The sequence below is a fragment of the Phascolarctos cinereus genome, unplaced genomic scaffold (genome assembly GCF_003287225.1).
Source record: "Phascolarctos cinereus isolate Bilbo 61053 unplaced genomic scaffold, phaCin_HiC Scaffold_4;HRSCAF=312, whole genome shotgun sequence".
NCBI classification, from domain to species: domain Eukaryota; kingdom Metazoa; phylum Chordata; class Mammalia; order Diprotodontia; family Phascolarctidae; genus Phascolarctos; species Phascolarctos cinereus.
The window spans coordinates 171,737,964-171,757,812 of record NW_027555847.1 but is presented as its reverse complement, the minus strand read 5'-3'; the positions used below and the strand labels follow the sequence as shown (position 1 = coordinate 171,757,812).

At 38.7% G+C, this 19,849-nt stretch overlaps 1 protein-coding gene across 1 annotated transcript in view; it reads left to right on the top strand.

Annotated features, from left to right (window-relative positions):
• The first annotated feature begins 6,369 nt into the window (after positions 1 to 6,369).
• Positions 6,370 to 19,849, top strand: part of ERCC4 (ERCC excision repair 4, endonuclease catalytic subunit) — a 40,016-nt gene continuing 26,536 nt past the window's right edge. Inside the window, exons 1-4 of the mRNA XM_020972532.2 lie at positions 6,370 to 6,812; positions 8,858 to 9,038; positions 11,868 to 12,063; positions 12,803 to 13,010. Of these exons, the coding sequence (XP_020828191.1) occupies positions 6,639 to 6,812; positions 8,858 to 9,038; positions 11,868 to 12,063; positions 12,803 to 13,010 (759 nt within the window). The 5' untranslated portion in view covers positions 6,370 to 6,638. The remainder of the gene's footprint in view (positions 6,813 to 8,857; positions 9,039 to 11,867; positions 12,064 to 12,802; positions 13,011 to 19,849) is intronic.

The following is a 19,849-nucleotide window of genomic DNA, read 5'->3' as shown; positions in this document are numbered from 1 at the left end:
ATAATAATGTAAATGTAAAGAACATCAAAAGCAAGCCAAGTACTGCATAATTGCAATGATTAATCTTGGCTTCTGGAGAAAATATGAGAAAATGTTCTTCTTAGAGAGCTGGAGGACTTTGGATACAGAATATAATACAATACAATATCAGAAGTGGTCCTTGTATCTTTAGGTTTCCTTAACTTCTACTTTGTTACATAGAAAGGTTCATTATAGGGCAGAGAGAGGGGTGGCAATTGCGAATACCCAAAAAATGACTGTGATGTAAAAGCAAAAGGCATCAATAAAACATATTTTTTTAAAAAGGAAGAAATATAAGGTTAGAGCTAGATTTTGAAGGTTTCATAAACTGAAGAATTTTTATTTTATCCTAGAGGCATTAGAGAGTCACCTATGATTCTTAAGAAGGGAAGTGAAACGGTCAAAGGGGTTTTAACAGGACTATTTTGACAATTGTACGGAGGATGGATTGGAAAGTAGAGCCTGAAAACTAGTAGTCCAATTACGAAAGCCTCACTATTCTAGAGGTGAGAGATAATGAAAGCCTAAGCTAGGGTGGTGGTTGTATAGGTAGAGTAAAGGGAACAGAGAGGAAGAAAGTTATGAAGATAGAATTGATAGCCCTTGGGAAGTGAATAGATATAGAAGGGTGAGGGAGAATCAAGGATGACTCCAAGGTTGTGATCCCAGGCATATGGAAGGATAACAAGTCCTTAGGAGAAATAAGGAAATTTAGAGGTTGTTTAGAGAAGGCAATGAGTTCCATTTTGACACATTGAATTTGAGAGTAAGGGAACAAACATTTATTAAGCATTTATTATGTGCCATGCACCATGGTAAACACTTTACAAATATTATCTCATTTGATCTTCACAATATTCCTAAGAGGTAGGTGCTTTTTATGATGCTCATTTTACAATATATCTAACCAGAGATAGCCAATAAGTAGTTGGTAATGAGAGACTAGACATATAGACATTGAAGTCATCTGCATAAAGATAATAACTAAGCCCATTAAAGCTTATGAGTTAACCAAGACAAAGCACATGTAGAGAAAGAAATGAAGAGTTCCTGGCACAGGGCCTTCGGTAATACCTACATTAAGGGATGGGATGTGGGTTATGATCTAGCAAATGAGCTCAAGAAGAAATGGTCTGAGACATTGGAGGGGAGCCAAGAGAGAGGAAAACAATTTCACCGAAACACTAAAAGAACGAAGTATTCAGGAGATGGTCAATATTATCAAATACCTGAAGAACTATAAGGATTATCTAGACAACCCATACCTCATATCCATTCATCAATGCAATAAGAATCAGGTGTGGTGCCACCCTCCACCTCGACAGGAAGGGGTATAAAAAAATCAATTGCCTTGTGGCTCCATTCACAATCCCTCTCACTGTTCTATGGATTCAATTATCATTTCTAGGAAGACAATTTCCAGATCTATACATCTAACCCCAGTCTCTCTCTTGAATGACAGTACTTCATAAACAACTTGGACATCCTTTCTTCCAAATTTCCCTATTACTGTCCAGAGCGCTACCATCCTCCTACTCACATCAGCAACCCTGGTGTCATCCTCAATTTGTCTTTCACGATGACTCCACTATCCAGTCCACTGCCAAATTTTGTCTTTCTACCTTCTATCTCTTTTATATTTCCTGTTCTCTCCACTAACACAACCACTACCCTTGCCTCGTTGTCTCATGCCTGGACCATTGTAATAGACTTCTCATTTGTCTTCCTACCTCAAGACTCTCCTCACTCCTTTACTCAGCTGTTACACTGATCTTCCTAAAGTGCCAGTCTGACAATGTCACCCTCTCCCCTTTCCCCATCATCTCCATTCAGTAATCCCCAGTTTCTCCCTACTGCCTCCATGATCAAATAGAAAATCCTCTGTTTGGCATTTAAAACCCTTTGCCACCTTGGCCCCTTCTGACCATGAGGGAAAATAGGAACCACAACTGTTTTGTGACATCTTGATGTATTAACAGTGTAGAAATTCCCCCAGCCACTTGGTGGCCTGACATTAGAATGTTCTCAACCTCATGCAAGGACACAGGAAAGAGAAAGGTTTCAGCTGTTGTTATAACAACCACTTGATTTCCTTGGATAAGAGACCCTGCAGTTTTGTCTAAAAGGATTTTTTTTGCAATTGTAAAAAAGCATTTGGTCTCTTTCCCTTGTCTCCTGGCCTTGAACAGGGAATGCTTTCTTACTCTGGTAATAAATTCTCCCAGTTGCATTCCAAATACTCCCCTTTTTCTCCCTTGGCTGATCCCTCTCCTGGGAAAAGCTTTACTAAATCAATCCTAAGTTGCTGCAGAATGCTGATGATTGGCCGTATACTCTAAACTGTATACTCTGAAAGGTTATAAAAACTAAATCTGTACCCCAGGAATCTCAATTTGCTATTAGCAAGAGCAGATTCCTTAGCATTCCAATAAATCTCTAACTTCAGTCTAGCCTCCTTATATTGGACCTCCAGTCATTGGTCCCTCGCTGATAGGTAGGCCTGTTCCTATCAAATCATGTCGGGAAAGTCCCCAACACTACTTTTCCATTCTTCTTACATTTTAATCTTCTCCACATACTCTAAGAGCCAGAAGCACTGGCCTTTTTCCTATCACACAGTGTTCCCTCTTCTCACAATTCTATGCCTGTTCACTGGCTGTCCCCCATGCCTACAATGCTCTCTCTTCTCTCCTTGTCTCCTGGCTTCTGGGACTTCCTTTCAAAACTCAGCTCAAATCTTACTGTCTCTGAAGCCCTTTCCCAGTCTTGCCAAATGTTGTGCCTTCCCAGATCACTTAATATATGTGTGTATGTATATATGTGTATATACACACATGTGTGTATGCATATACATATATGTATTATGTGTGTCTACATGTGTGTGTGTGTGTGTGTGTGTGTGTGTGCACGCGCATAGGGTATATGGGGTGTTCACAGAGGACTAACACCTCTGGTGTGAGGGCTTGCTGAGCCCTTTTCAGGGCTGCTTATCCACCTTTGGTGTCCACCTCTCACCTAGCTTTTCACCTGTGGCTCCAAGAAGCCTGTAAAACCCCATAAAATCAATATGGCAGATGGGCTAAACCAGGTGGAAGATAACCAGTAGGCCAGTGAGTTAGACAGATGTCTACCCCCAAGCATGTGAAGACTTCCCTTGGGAGAATGGGCACATGAGAACAATTTGCTCCAACAGTCATGAAGGTGGCTAAAGGCAAGTGCTATGAAGTGCTTAGAGCTTGGTCAGACATTGAAGATGCCAAGGTCGTCCAATGCATCCCAGAGCCAGTTGTCTTGACTTTTGTCTTGCCACTGGACTTCAATGATTCTGGAAGACTGAGGCTGACAATGGACAACTCTACCTCACTTAAATCCAATTCACACCAAGTCAAAACATCACCAGTGATGTCACTGGTCCTCTTTGAAAATGAATCATGAACAATATATGTGTATATGTATATTATATATATGAAAATATGTATTAAATATTCTTTGTATGTGCATAGTTGCTTGCCTATTGTCTCTTCCATTGGAATGGGCTACTTGAGAACAAGGACTGTGCTTTTGTCTGTCTTTCTTTTGTATCCTCAGTGCCTGGCCCATACATAGTAAACCCTTAAAAAATTTATTAACTGTGACTAAATCTCTATCAGACCAACTCTCCCTTCACCAGTCACTACTCCCACATGTGTATTATATTCTGTAATCATGAATATAAGCTTCTTGAGGGCAAAGACTGTCTTTTGTATTTGTATCCCCTTCCTAACCAATAAAAGATGCTTAATAGTTAATATGTAAGTCAGAAGAGATAAGACAGTCAGAGGTCCTTTTCCTTGAAGCTGTTTTTTGGTTTGGCGTGACAGTGTCTCTATAACTGTATTAACCTGAAGAATGTGTCTCTCCTTTCTCAACTGTGCCCTGAACTCTGTTAAACAGGTGAACTTTGAAATGCTAGATGAAATCTGGCTCCCATGCAATACTCCAAAGCAGATGGAAGACCTAGGAGAGAAAATCCCCTTCCACTACTCTAATGCTTCCAGCCTGGACTGACTTCAGGGCTGGAAGGTTCAGTCAAGTAATAATCTCCTGAGATATGGCCAATTTATTCCCCCCAACATTTCCCCCTAATAACCAGGTTGCCCTTCTAATTCAGTGAAGGAATTTGTCCACTTGTTTGAACTTAATAAAGAGATGAAGCACATTTTTCCTATTTAAACCATCTGGTTAGTATATTTAAACTTCATAACCTGTTATCTGTCCTTTACTTTCTGTAACTATATCACAGATTTGGTGAAGGGGACTATAATGATTAAAGACCAACTACCTCCATACATAACCATCCTCCATTCTCTACTCTAGTCTAGTCTCAGATGAGGTGACCTTTCTCTTCCCCAAGGCCAACCTACTTGTCTCCTTGACATCATCCCCTCCTGTTTTCTCCAGCATAGTGCCACCATAATCATTCTTTCTCTGTCTCTTCCTGTCTCAGCCTATGTCTGTCTCTCTGCTTCTTTCTGTCTCTGTCTTTCTCTGCCCCTCTAAGTCTCTCTCTGTGTCTCTGTCTGTGTGTCATAAATCTCTATCTACTGGTTCCTTATCAGATGCCTATAAACATACCCAGATCTTCCACATTCTTAAAAAAAAACTATCATTAGACCCTACTTCAAGCTCTAGTTCAATATCACTCTTTCTTTTCAGGCCAAACTGCTAAAAAAAAAAAAGTTCTATCCATTGCCTTCACTGCCTCTCCTAAACCTCACTTTTTAACTCTTTGCAATCTAGCTCTGACTTCATTATCAACTAAAAGTGCTCTCTCCAAAGTTACCAATGACCCCTTAGTTACCAAATCTGATAGCCTTTTTGTCATTCCTTCTCAACTCTGCAGCATGTGATGTTGTTGACTACCTTTTCTCCCTGCTCCTCAATCTCTTTGAATCCTGTGTTCCCTTTGAAATTCTGTTGGTAACACCAACAAAAGAGGCCTGTCTGATGCTTACCCTCCATCCCACCCCAACTGCTACTGCTCTGTGCCCTCCCTGTAATATATAAATATATACATATACACAAATATGTAGGTATACATATATTTATATATACATACACCCCTCTTCATATATACATCATATATATACATATAACATGTGTATGTACGTATGTATGCATGTGTGTATGTATGTATTTTGCCAGTCATTGTGGACCCTCGAAGTTGGGAAGTCCTTGGTTTAAATTTCCTCTCTGAATTATCTTAAAAAGTCATCTGTGTGGGGCAGCTAAGTGGCGCAGCAGCAGATAGACCTCCAGCCTTGGAGTCAAGAGGACCTGAGTTTAGTTTCGGCCTCAGACATGTGACACTTACTAGCTGTGTGACCCTGGGCAAGTCACTTAACTCCAATTGCCTCACCAAAAAAGAAAAAAAAGAGTCATCTGTGATAGGTTGTAAATATTAAATAACTTATTTTAAACTTCCAATGCAGGAGCAGGTGAAGGAAAAAAATGTAGATGTAGAACTTAAATTTTCTAAAACTCTTGAGTTCAAATATTACCAAAGAGGTCCCTCTTGTGGTAAGAATATGAGTTAGCACATGTTTGTTCCTTGTTTTCTTTTAATCACTCATCTGAACGCATCATTGATGCGGAGAGACTGAGGACAACATCTTAAAACTGTTCTGTTGATTAAAATGAAACACAGGCGGAAGGAAGGAAGGAAGGAAGGAAGGAAGGAAGGAAGGAAGGAAGGAAGGAAGGAAGGAAGGAAGGAAGGAAGGAAGGAAGGAAGGAAGGAGAGGGGGAGGGAGAGGGGGAGAGGGGGAGGGGGAGAGGGAGGGGGAGGAGGGGGAGAGGGAGGGGGAGAGGGAGGGGGAGAGGGAGGGGGAGAGGGAGAGGGGGGGAGAGGGGGGAGAGGGAGGGGAGAGGGGGGAGAGGGAGGGGAGAAAGGAAAGAAAGAAAGAAAGAAAGAGAAAGAAAGAAAGAAAGAAAGAAAGAAAGAAAGAAAGAAAGAAAGAAAGAAAGAAAGAAAGAAAGAAAGAAAGAAAGAAAGACAAACCCAGCAGACAAACTAGAGAGAACCACTAATTGTAAAGCCGTTGCAATTACAACGCGGTTTCACACTGACTAGTCAATTACCGACGTCTGGAGCAAGGGTAATTTACTTCTTTCCAACTTTAAAAAATAAATAAACAAATCTTGGTAGATATCTCTCCTAATATGGGTAGGCCAGGTTTCCACACTGAGTAAAAGCCAGGATAGGTAATACTAATTGGTAATAAGTGGAATGCAGCGTAGCAAGGAACCTGAGAAGTCCGTACCCCGCGGCAGCTCCGAGCCACAGGGATTCAGAGCGGAAAAAGGAAGGGGCGAAGGTCCGGCCAACAGCGGCTCTGGCTCCGCCTACTTCGCTCGGGCCGCTGAGCTTGCGCCCAGGCGCTCTGGTTCGGCTGCCTAGTCTGCACCCGTCGCTTCCGCTTCGGCTCGATTTCGGCTCCGTCTTCCTCTCAGCCTCGGAGAAGCCGCTCGAGCGAACTTCGGCTCGGGAGGCTCAGCCTCGTGCGCACTCGGCTCTGGCTGGCCTTGGACCCGGAAGAGTTACCCTGGAGTTCCGGTGCCGGCTACTGGGGGCGGCCATGGCGCCGCTTCTGGAATACGAGAGACAGCTGGTGCTGGAGCTGTTAGAAGCGGATGGGCTGGTGGTGTGTGCCCGCGGGCTCGGTGCCGATCGGCTCCTCTACCACTTCATCCGGCTGCACTGTCACCCGGGGTGCCTGGTGCTGGTGCTCAACACCCAGCAGGCCGAGGAGGTGCGGCCGGGGTCCCGGGCCCAGGACCCCCGGGGCTGAGGGGAGCCTTAGAGTGGACGGGAAAGCCCGGGGGAGGGGGTGGAGGAAGGGTCTGCGGTATGACCCATGGGGGCGTGAGAGGGACGGGGAGAGCCAGGGAAGGGGGTGACCCACGGGGGCGTGGAGACCCGTGAGGATGTTGGGGGTGTGAGGGGGTGAAAAGAGGCGTGGAGATGTGAGAGAAATAGGGAGACTTGGAGGTGGGAGGAGGATATAAAGGGGATAGGGAGCTCCATTGGAATGTAAAGGGGATGAGGAGACTTCGGGGTGTGATGGGGATGGGGATAGGAATGGAGGTACTCTGTACACACAAGACATATACAGTGTAAATAGCTGGTCATCTCAGAGGGAAGGCACTAGCATTAAGCGGGGACTAGGAAAGGCCTCTTGTAGAAAATGGAATTTCAGGGAAGTGAGGAAGGCTGAGGTGAGGAGAGAGAGCATTCCAGGCATGGGGAACAGCCAGTGCAAAGACAGGAAGATGGAATATCCTGTGAGGAACGGCAGGTAGATGGTAGAGTATGTGAAGGGAAGTAAAGTATAAGAAAGCTGGAAAGCTAGCAAGGTCCAGGTTTTGAAGGGCTTTAAATGCTAAACAGGATTTCATGTTTGATCTTGGAGGTAATAGGGAGCCATCCGAGTTTATTGAGTAGGAGGGTGATGTGGTCAGACCTGCACTTTAGGAAAATCACTTTCCTAAGTGAGTGGAAGATGGATTGGAAGGGGGAGATACTTGAAGCAGGGAAACCAAACAGAAAGCTAATTCAGTAGTTGAAGAATGAAGGGATTGAGGGCCTGCACCAGGATGGCAGCTTTGTGAATAAAGAGAAAATGAAATGAGAGATGTTATATAGAAACAACAGGATTTGACAATGTTATGGGGAGTGAGCACGAATGAAGTCTAGGATGATACCAAAGATCTGAGCCAGGGACACTGAGCAAATGGTGGTGTGTTGCACAGTAATAGAAAAGTTTCAAAGAAGAGAGTACTTGGGGGGTGAGAGGAGGTAAGATGTCCAATAAGCAGTTGGTGATGTGGGACTGGAGCTTAGGAGACAGAGTGAATACACAGGCTTTGGGGATCAGTGCATCATGCAAATCTAGGTATAAAAGACTAGGAAGGTGATCAACAGTGTTAAAGGTTTTCAGACAGGTGAAGAAGGACAGGGACTGAGAAAGGGCCATTAGATTTGACAAGAAGTCGTTGGAGGCAACTAGGTGGCTCAGTGGATAGAGCTCCAGCCTTATAGTCAGGAGGACCTGAGTTCAAATCCAGCCTCAGACACTTGACACTTAACTAGCTGTGTGGCCCTGGGCAAGTCACTTGACCCAGATTGCCTCACCAAAAGGGGGAAAAAAAAAAAGAAATCGTTGGTAACTTTGTAGAAAGCAGTTTAAGTTGAATGAAGCCAGGCTACAACAGGTTTGGAAGAGGAAGTCTAGGCAAGTAGTGTAAATGACTTTCTCAAGTAGTTTAGCCAATAAAAGGAGAGATATAAGATGATAATTGAGTCAGGTGAGGGTTTTTTAAGCATATGGGGGAGAGGGTGGTCTGGCAGCATGGAGGCAGCCAGTATTTGGAGAGAGATTGAAGATTAGTGAGAGAGTGGGGATGATAAAGGGGGCAAACTGCTGGAGAAGTCAAGATAGAATAGGATCAATGATTTATGTAGAGGAGTTTATCTTGGCAAGGAAACACTTATTCTTGAATATATAAAGTGTAAAGGAGAATAAGGTGAAATCAGTCTAGAAATAAGTCTGGAAAAGTAGGCTGGAGCTAGATCATGAAGGGCTTTAAATGCCAAACAGGAATCTTTATTTTGTTTTAGAGGCCATAAGGGATCACTGAAACATCTTGCTTAGGAGAGTAGCATGGCGCTATAGCTTTGCTTATACATTCAAGTTTAATCAGTTATCCCTACAAAAGGTACCTTATCATTTTATTATCTGTAGCCATTTACAAAATGTTCAAATTAAATCGACTAATGAAATCTGATTTGGTTTAGGAGTATTTTATCAATCAGCTGAAGTTAGAGGAAGTTGAACACCTTCCTCGACGTGTGACAAATGAAATTGCAAGTGGAAGTAGATATGACGTTTATACCCAAGGTGGTGTCCTATTTGTAACAAGTCGAATTCTTGTGGTAGATTTTTTGACGGACAGAATTCCTTCAGATTTGATTACTGGTAAGAATGTATTTTAAGTGGGGGGTTTTTTTCTTACATTTTAAATATACAACAAATACTTATTTGGCTATTTATATTTACTTTTGTATGCTGACCAGATTTTTAGCATTTAAAAATTCTCAGCTTCACTTGTCAAATGAAATTTCTGCCTATTGCCTTAAGAAAAATATTTTTCCAGGGGTGGCTAGGTGGCGCAGTAGATAGAGCACCAGCCCTGGAGTCGGGAGGACCTGAGTTCAAATGTGGTCTCAGACACTTGACACTTACTAGCTGTATGACCCTGGGCAAGTCACTTAACCCCGATTGCCACACCAAAAAAAAAGGGAAAAAAAAAGAAAAATATTTTTCCTGCTTAATAAGTTTGGATTGATTAGTTTTGAGAATTTTGCTTTTAAACTGGAATGTGCGTTTAAAAGTTTATTTTCGCTAAATCATCTAGGTCTTTAGTAGACTTAGAAGTGGGAGTGGAGGAGCTGTGTTTTATACTTTGTAACTCCTCAAGCTTTGTAGTCAGTGTTTGCTGCAAGCCTTCATGGGTGCTGAATTTGAGCAAACATTTATTGCCCTCTATATAAAAGAAGCAATAATTTTTTTTGTAATGAAGTATCTTAATCCATCATAAAATCTATTATTATTTATTGCTGTTTCAAAAGGTTTTTTTTCTTTTGTTTCTTTTAATTTTTTTTTCTGATTTTGGGTTAAAAAAATGACTGTTTATATTACCACTAGATGTCAGTATTATTCTGACAGTGACTTTTATTGACAGAACCTGATTTGAACTAGAGACAACCAATCTGAATTAATGAAATCCCAAGACCATAGCTACTTTTTTTTTTGCAGTACTTTAATACTGGAAGTTGTTAGTAGAGTCTTTAAGAAACCTGTTTAATGAATAACTAATACTTTGTAATCAGTATAGTAACTTTGCATGTATTTGGGGGATGCTGTAATATTGAAGGCATATTTTTTAACATTCTCTTACAGTCTCATTTTGATTATTAATTTGACATTACTCGTCGCAAAGGGGCACTGCTGGCTAATTGATAGAGAACTGCCTTTTTTCTGTTAGGAAGACCTGGCTTCACGTCTTGTCTCTTACACACAGTAGCATGGTGACTGGGCAAATCACTTAACCTCACAGTGCCCCTAGGCAATTCCACAGGGCTATGAATTACCCGTGAACAGTCAGTCTGAATTGATGAGGGAGTTCCAGTCAGTTCCAAAAGGAGAGTTTCCTAGAAGTTTTAACTCATCCCACCACTCCACCCCATGACAAAGGGATTGTATAATGGAGGAAATTTTCACTTTTGTCCCTTTCCAAATTTGTGAGACCTGAATTAATTCAGTTTTATTAAACTTGCAAAAATGAGGGGGTAGCTAGATGGCACAGTGGATAGAGCACCAGCCCTGGAGTCAGGAGGACCTGAGTTCAAATGTGGCCTTAGACACTTGACACTTATTAGCTATGTGACCCTGGGCAAGTCACTTTAACCCCATTGCCTAGCAAAAAAATGAAAATAAAAATAAAAACTTGCAGAAATGAGGAAATCTGGGACATTCCAAGAGTTTAAGTATATTAAGTTTAAAATATATTGTTCTTCACAAGAAAAGATGGTATTTATCATAATTTATATATAATCTAGATTAGGAATGCTTTGAGAGTAAAGAATATAGTGAAAAGAGTATTGGGCTAGGATTCCCAAAACACAGATTCTGGTCTTAGCTTAAATGTGAGCAAATCATTTATCCTCTCTGAGCCTCAGTTTCCTCAACTATAAAATGGAGATAATAAGACCTGTAGGGTTATTAGGAAAATCGAATGAGATAAAGTGTTTGGAAATGCTTTGGAAACAGTAAAGCATTACATAAATATAAGGTGATATTATATCTTTTTTTAAAGTTGTTTTTCATGTTGGATTCCTTATGTCTTTTCAGGTTTTCTTGGGAAAGATATTAGAGTGATTTACCATTTCCTTCTTCAGCTCATTTTACAGATGAGGGAACTGAGGTAAACAATTAAGTGGCTTGCCCAAGGTCACGCAGCTAGCAAATGTCTGAGGCCAGATTTCAAGCCCAGTGCTCTATCCACTGCACCACCTAGCTACCCTGTCCTTTTTTTTTTTTAACTCAATCATTAAATACACATTGTTGTTGTTCAGTCATGTCCAACTCTTCATGACTCCATTTGAGATTTTCTTGGCAGAGATACTGGAATGGTTTGCCGTTTCCTCCAGCTCATTTTATGGATGAGGAAACTGAGGCAAACAGGATTAAGTGACTTGCCCAGGATCACAAAGCTAGCAAGTGTCTGGGGCCAGATTTGAACTCAAGTCTTCCTGACTCCAGGCCCAGCACTTTCTATCCACTACACCACCTAGCTGTCCCAAAATACACATACCAAAAGTTATTCAAATGTTAAAGCAAGGTAGTTAAACTCTCACTTCAAAATGTCTTAATAAGGGGCAACTAGGTGGCGCAGTGGATAGAGCTCCGGCCTTGGAGTCAGGAGGACCTAAGTTCAAATCTGACCTCAGACACTTGTCACTTACTATCTATGTGACCCTGGGCAAGTCACTGAACCCCAATTGCCTCACCAAAAAAAAAAGCAAAAATAAATCTTAATAATTGGGTTGTTGTAATAATGATGGAATCAATAAGGACTTCTACATTATATTTACACTTACCTAGCATGACATACCACAAAAGAATTGGAGACCATTTACTTTTCTTATTTCCTGATTATGAAATACATTTAGTGAGGGAATAAAAATGAGCTTTCCAATCTCCATTTTTTACGTTAAGCTATAAAATCTTTATTTTTCCTCTTAGGCATCTTGGTCTATAAAGCTCACAGAATCATTGACTCTTGTCAGGAAGCCTTTATCTTGCGGCTCTTTCGTCAAAAAAATAAACATGGTTTTATTAAAGCTTTCTCAGATAATGCTGTTGCCTTTGATACTGGCTTTTGTCACGTGGAAAGAGTAATGAGAAATCTTTTTGTAAGGAAGTTGTACCTGTGGCCAAGGTAAATTGCCATGTTATACGGTATATTTTTATGATTACTACTGTCTGTTATAATCAGTTGTATAATAATCATTTTACATGTTTTATGTGATATTGTTACTGTTAAATGTGCCAGCTAGAACATAGACGTATGAATCTGTATATTTTGGTAACATAGAGAGGGTTTGGTTGTCAGGTCCCTGCTGTTTTCCACCAAAATTATGCTACAGGTAGCTTGAGAGCCTCTTTTAATTTTCTTTGAAGCCTTGCATGGCAGCTTTAGATATCTGAAGGCCAAGATAGAGGAAAGTTTTAAGCAAAGAAATTATAGGCTTCTTTCTAGATTTAGAGGTTATTCAACAAGGCTTATTAGGCAAGAACATTTTGAAAATTTTGCATAAAATGCATTTGAGGGGCAAGGGAACAAGGGTTCCAATTTCAAGCACTTTCATTTAATAATAACGTATATTTTAATTGTTCAGTATGCCATTTACAGAAAATTCCTATAACCTTTCTCATTCCTTAGTTATGTCATATTCTACCTGCATTCATAATCATTTTACATATTAGCAAGTCAACTAGCATTTATTAAATGCCTGGCTTATTCCAGGCACTGTGCTAAGCTTCTTTTGAAATACTTTCTTTTTCCTTTAGCTTTTAGTTTTTAGAATATTATTGAGTATTAAAACTGGAACCCATGATCTGAATGTCGCAGCTATTAAAATACTAGTTTATACTTTTAAAAATATTACTCTCCTTAGGTTTCATGTAGCAGTTAACTCGTTTTTAGAACAGCACAAACCTGAAGTAGTTGAAATACATGTTGCCATGACTCCTGCCATGCTGGCTATCCAGACAGCTATTCTGGACATTTTGAATGCATGTCTGAAGGAATTGAAGTGCTACAATCCATCTCTTGAAGTAGAAGATTTATCTTTAGAAAATGCTATTGGAAAACCTTTTGACAAGGTACTTTATTTTTACTTACAGAATATGTTGTATTGTCATTTTAAAGAATGAGAGATATTTTAATGCTTGAATTGTTCCTTTCAGGAATGTGTTGTTATCATTCCAGAATTGATTTAGAAGCTATTTAAAATGTAGCTCTTTTGATTTATTTGTAAACAGAACAAATAAAGTAACAATATACTGAAATCCATATATAAGGATGCTGGTATAGACAGTTTGGATGTTGACAAGAATACTAATGATTTGTTTGTCCTCCAGTTTAAGTCTAATTAAAAGAAGAAATTATGGTGTTTTGTTATTTAACAATGTGGTATTTGCTTTTACAAAAAAAAAAACCCTGCATAGTTTAAATACGTGCAGGACAGGTAAGGGAGAATATTACATTAGGGCAACTTTATAACACTATATTCATCTGTGTTTCTCTTTTCTTTTAAGAATAAACAGAATTGGTGAATTTTAGTGTGGAGAAAAGAGAGAGACTCTCTTTTAAAATTGCTTTATGACTTGGTGAGAAAGTAATATTTAATTACAGGAGTATTTCTTTTATCTAGTAATCTTTTGTGAAAATAAAAGTGAATGTAATATTTTTATACCTTTCAGGTGTAGTTTTTATAGTTCATTTTAATCATAGGCTAATTTTTACTAAAACATGAGTTTTAGAATATTAAACTATATAACTGACTTTTTATTTCCTGGTTACCGTATTTTTCTTGTATGTTGGTAGGGAAAATTACTTTTAATTCCTTTATTTGAATAATCTATTTATCATTGGAAGTAAATGTTTGGATAAAGCAACTTCAATATTTCTCTCCTTCAGAGTGTTTCATAGAAAGTCACTTAACTGGGATGTTTATATTACAAATATTCTATTTCCATGTGCTTCTTTACCATTTGGTGCATGCCAGTGAAAAGTACATGTATTTTCAGTCAAGTTGTGCAAAATACAATTGACATATCTCTCTATTGTGGGCTGAGTTGCTTTTTATCATCTCTCAGACTTGGAAAAACTGAAGTGCTGTTTTAGGGAGCCTTTTTGTAACCAAGTCTATATATGGCCATAACTTGTCTTTTGGAGTTCTTCAAAAGAGGCGTATAACTGAAATGTTCTCCTGCCCAGTGTTCATTTGTTTAAAAGCTAAAATAATGCCATGTAGTGACAGCAGTGGTAGTGTTTTTTGTGAAAGTTATGTTAAACATTTTTAGCAACTTAAAAGAATTTATTTTTATATTGTGAATTATTTTTATTGACATACACTAAACTTAAACCTTTGCATCCTTTAAAATAAGCATTTAGGAATAGGACATAGATAATCATTTTTATGAAGTGACTTTCTATAAAATACTTAAAGAGAATCCCTGAAAGATAGCAGAATAAGGGGTTACTTAGGAATGCATTTACACCCACACACACACACACAACAAATAACATATTTGTTTTCTTTTTAATTCATAAAAGGGTCGGGCATTAGAGATTAATATCACTGAAATATAATAATAGATGTGAAGGTCAGGGAAGGAAGATTAGGTATTTATCTCAGTAGGGAAGAGGTTGAACAAACATAAGAGAAAGATTAATAGTAATAAAAGTAAACCCAAGAAGCTTTGGGAGGGAGGGAGAATTGGGAAGAGGAAGCAAGCAAGCAGCAAGCATTTATTAAGCACTTATTCTGTGGCAAGCACAAGTAATGTGAAGAAAGGCAAAAAACAGCCCCTGCTCTCAAGAAGCTGGCAGTCTAATGGGGCAAATAACTACAAAGAACTATGTAAAAACAAGATATGTGCAGGGTATGCATACACTGAAGATAATCTCTAAGATTATCTTCCCTCTAAGTAAAGGCACTAGCATTAAGGAGGATGGGAAAAGGTTTCTTGAAGAAAATGAGATTTTTAGCTGGGAACTAGGAAGAGATTTGATTCAAATTAGTATAAGCAAAATGAATGGAAGAGACTAAATACTAGCTTAAAAGAGGAGATGAATTTGTATTATGTGTGTGTATATAATTTGGTATTTTTTGGATCTATGAATTCAAAGGTATAGTGAACTGCTGGTATGGAATTTTTTCTTCCAGTGAAGATCTACACCTTAAGAACTACCTGGGAGCACCAAGAGGATAATTTGTCCAGAGTCAAACAGCCAGTGTAGGTCAGACAGGACTTGAACCCAGGTCTTCCTAACTCTAAGGCTGACTGTACCCAATATGCCATGCTGCATATATATTTATATAAGTACATAGTATAAGAAAACATTTAATAATCATAATGCTAAATATTAATGGAGTAAATTTCCCAAGAAATATAAAAAAGATTAGAAGAAGGGAAAAAAGCAACAATTTATTTTATAGAAGAAATATGGAAAACAAGGGGATAGAACAAAATCTACTCAGCTTTAGTTGACTTTTTTTTTTTTTTGCTAGGCAGTGGGGTTAAGTGACTTGCCCAGGGTCACACAGCTAGTAAGTGTTATGTGTCTGAGGCCTGATTTGAACTTAGGTCGTCCTGACTCCAGGGCCAGTACTCTATCCACTGCGCCACCTAGCTGCTCCAGTTGACTCTTAAAAATGCAGAATTTGTCATTATAATCTCAGATTAGGAAATATTTTAAAAAATTGAATCAGGAAAGACTACGTTATATTTAAAGGCCACAAAGGCAATTTTAAAATAATTTTGTTAAACGTAGATGAACTAAATGACATTATCCTTGGATTGAGCTAAACTAGATTGAATAAACTAGATTTGTCTAACTTTTGATAACTTCTGAATGGAAGTAATAAAGAAGACATATGTCTTAGTATGCTATAGTATCTATGTATAAATTGATCATGTTCCAGAGTAAAGATTAATCATAAATTTTCAAAGGTGACCATAGCAAACATATCTTTTACAAATCAAAGCACAATAAATGAGTAACTTTTTAGAAAAGAAATACAAACAAAACATACAGACTGAAGTGGGTAGTAATGACATCCTGAATGATTAGATCAAATAACTAATCATAGAAACAATAAATAATAAAAATAATAATAATAATAACAGTAAAACAATGTACCACAACTTTTAGGACAAAACTGTAGCAGGCCTTTCAGAAAATTCACATCTCTGAAAGTCCATATTAACATAATAGAAAAAGAAAAGATCTGTGGACAGAGCATGCAACTTTAAAAGACTAGAAAGTAAACAACCTTAAATATATATATATAAAGGGATCTTGAAAATTGGAGGAGAAATGGAGAAAATTGGAAACAAAAATTACTGTAGGAGCCAATAAAAAAAGAACTTTTTTTGTTTACATTTTAATTATTTTTTAGTATTCTTTTCTTTTTAAGTTTTGAGTTGCAAATACTCTTCCTCCCACCCTCTCCCACAACTATTGCAAAGGTTCTAGGATGTCAGGATACTTTTCCTAGAAAATTTCTTGAAATATGATTTCTAGACTCTTTCTTTGATAATGGCTTTCAAGTAGACCAATAATTCTTAAATTATCTCTCCTCAATCTGTTTTCTAGTTCAGTTGTTTTTCTGATGAGATATTTCACATTTTCTTCTATTTTTTTTTCATCTTTTGACTTTGTTTTATTACTTCTTGATGTCTCATGGAGTCCTTAGCTTCCACTTGCTCAATTCTAATTTTTAAGCAATTATTTTGTTCAATGAGATTTTGTGCCTCTTTTTCCATTTCACTAATTTCGCTTTGTAAAGAGTTCTTTAGTGAATTTTTGTACCTCTTTTTCCACTTAGCCAATTCTGTTTTTTTAAGATGTTATTTTCTTCAGTGTTCTTTTTTTTTTCCTAGGCAGTGGGGTTAAGTGACTTGCCTAGGGTCACACAGCTAGTAAGTGTCAAGTGTATAACATTGGATTTGAACTCAGGTCCTTCTAACTCCATGATCAGTGCTATATCCAGTGTGCCACTTAGCTGCCCTTTCAGTGTTCTTTTTGTGCATCTTTTACCAAACACTTTCTTGTGTCACTCTCATTTCTTTTTCCAATTTACCTGTTTCTTTAACTCTCCCAGGAATTCTTGTTGGGTTTGGGTACAACTAGCATTTTCCTTTGAGGCTTTGTTTGTTGCTGTTTTCACATTGTTGTCTTCTGAGTTTATATCTTAGTTTTCCCTGCCTCCAAAGTAGCTTTTTATGTTCAAATTCTTTTTTTGTTGCTTTCTCATTTTTCTAGCCTATTTCTTGACTTTGAACTTTATGTTTAAGTTGGGCTTTACTCACCTGGGGGTGGGGAGGCACTGTCTAAGCTTCAAGTTTTTTCACACTGCTGTTTTTAGAGCTGGTTAAGGGGGTCTTCAAGTTTTTGGTTCTTCCAAGGTAGTATGGTCCTGGGAAAGGTATGGCCACTGCTCACTTGGTCTGTACTCTGGTCTTTACCCAGGAAGGATTCCTGGTCCCCCCTGTAGCCACAAATGCTAGCATTCTTTGCCTTGGAACTGAGACTAGGTACCTTGCTCCCTGATGTCCAACCACCAGTGCTCCTCTCCCCCTTAGGACTGCAACCCAGAGCTGCGTATCAGCAAGAGAGGACCCCTGTGATCTCTTTCTGACCAGTTGTGTGACCCTTGACCTCTTTACCATCTCTGGACTGACCACTCCAGAAGCTGCTGCAGCTACTGTTACCACCACTGCATATGTAGGCTCTATACAAAGTTCTGTTCTAGTGCCATAGACTTCCCCTGCCAACCTAAGTTTTCTTAGGCCAGAATAATGTCCCCTCCTGACCTTTTGTTGGTTCTGCCACTCCAAAATTTGATTTGAGGTGTTAGTTGCTGCCCCTAATCTGCCATCTCGCCTCCAAGCTAAGCTGTTATTTTTTTTAAGATTAGCAAAATTAATAAACCACTAGCCCACCTGATTAAGAAAAAGGGAAGAAAATCAATTTATCAGAATAAAAGATAGACAAGGTAATTTCACAACAAAATTGAAATTAAAAAGTATAAGAAGCTAATAGCACAGTTGATTATATGCAAGCAAAACTGAGAAGTCTAAGGAAATTAATATTTACAAAGGTCAGAATGCCTAAACAAAACACAGAGATCTTAATCTAATATAAGAATAAGAAATTGAGGAAGCAATAAATGAAATGCCAAAAGAAAATTATTCCAGGACAAATATACATACAAGTTAATTCTATCAGTTATTTAAAGAGCAATTTATATCTATACAAAATTATTCTCAAAAATAACAATAGAGGTCATTCTACCAAATTCTTTTTTATGAGAAAAATATGGTCCTGATATTCAAATAAGGGAGAGAGAAATAAGAAAAAGAGATCTAAGTGCTAAATTCACTAATGAATTTCTATGCAAAAAAAATTTTTTAAATAAAATCTTGCAAGAGGACTATAGAATTTTATTTTGAATGAGGTTAAATTCAATAAAACATTTTTAAAAAGAAAGAAATGCTCTTGAGAAAATGTTTGTTGAACTAAAGCTTTTTTTCCTGTTAAATTTTATTGCTGCCTCTTTTTTTTTAGTATCAAAGTTATTAAGAAGTATGACTTCTTAAACCTTCCCATTTAACAAAGAAAAAATTAAGTAAAACCAACAGATTAGCTAGTTCTGACAGCATATGTGTCAGTCTATATCCCTGTTGCCTTGTTTCTCCACCAAGAGGAGAGAAATGTGTTTCATCATCTTTTCTCTGGAACCAAGATTGGTCATAGCGTTTCATCTGAGTTTATCTATCTCTTAGCAATTAAAAAAATTTTACATTAAATCATTATATTCTCCTGGTTTTGCTTTTTTCACTGTATCATTTCATGCTTATCTTCCCATGTTTCTTTATATTTATTGTTTCTTAATAGCACAAAATTACACTACAGTCATAAGCTACAGTTTGTTTAGCCACTCCCAGTGCTTAGCACATAGTAAGCTCTTACTGTTTATTGACTAAACCAAGAGAATACTCTCCTTACAGAGAGTGAAATCAAACTTAAAGGAACTACTAAAAAACATTCCTCCCCACCAAGTTTATTTCTATGTGTGGCAAAGCCAAGGTCGCTCCCTTCGTTACAGGATGTTATGTCTCCACCGCCAGGTCAGTTCACTGCTGGAGTGGGTCTAGCAGGCTAGTCCTCAGGGCTGGTTCCTCACTAGACTCAACTACTGATGCTACCAGTTCTCATTGTTAAGAGGACCATGGATGGTTCTTCGAACCTTTCAAAGTTGACAAGGTCCAATGCTTCTATACTAACTATCAGAAATGCCGTATGTTCACAGCCACACGGAGGTCAGGTGAGGAGAAAAGGCTGATGCCATTACTACCACCTCTACTCCACCTAGAGACCTGTAGTATTTCTTCTCCATCATTTTAAAGTCACCAGGGAAAAGAGAGCTATGCTTTATTTTATAGCGTCACGTGGTAGAAAAAGCACCAGATTTATAGTTAGAGGATCTATGTTTGAATACTGGCTTTGCTACTTACTGCCTGTATTACCTTGGTTAAGTCATTTAAACCTACTGGCCCTCACTATTCTGACCCTCAGTCAGTCAATAGACATTAAGCACTTACTATATGCCAGGCACTGGGCTAAGCACAGAGGATACAAATACAAATAAAAATCAAGACATTTCCTGCCTTCAGGAAACTTACAATCTAATGGGAGTGAGACCACACACAAAAGGAAACTGAAAAGCAGGGTGGGGGAAGGAGTGGTGTAAAAGAAAAGGTACTTGACACTGAGACATGATAGAGAGTTCCAACGAAATGCAAAAGCAGTGTAACTGGTGGGCAATGGGGGGGGGGGGGACAAACTGCTGAGTCCCCTCTTTAAATAGAGGCCCTGGAGTCCATGGCCCTGCCCTCAGTATCCAAATCTATAAATTCAGGGAGTTGTA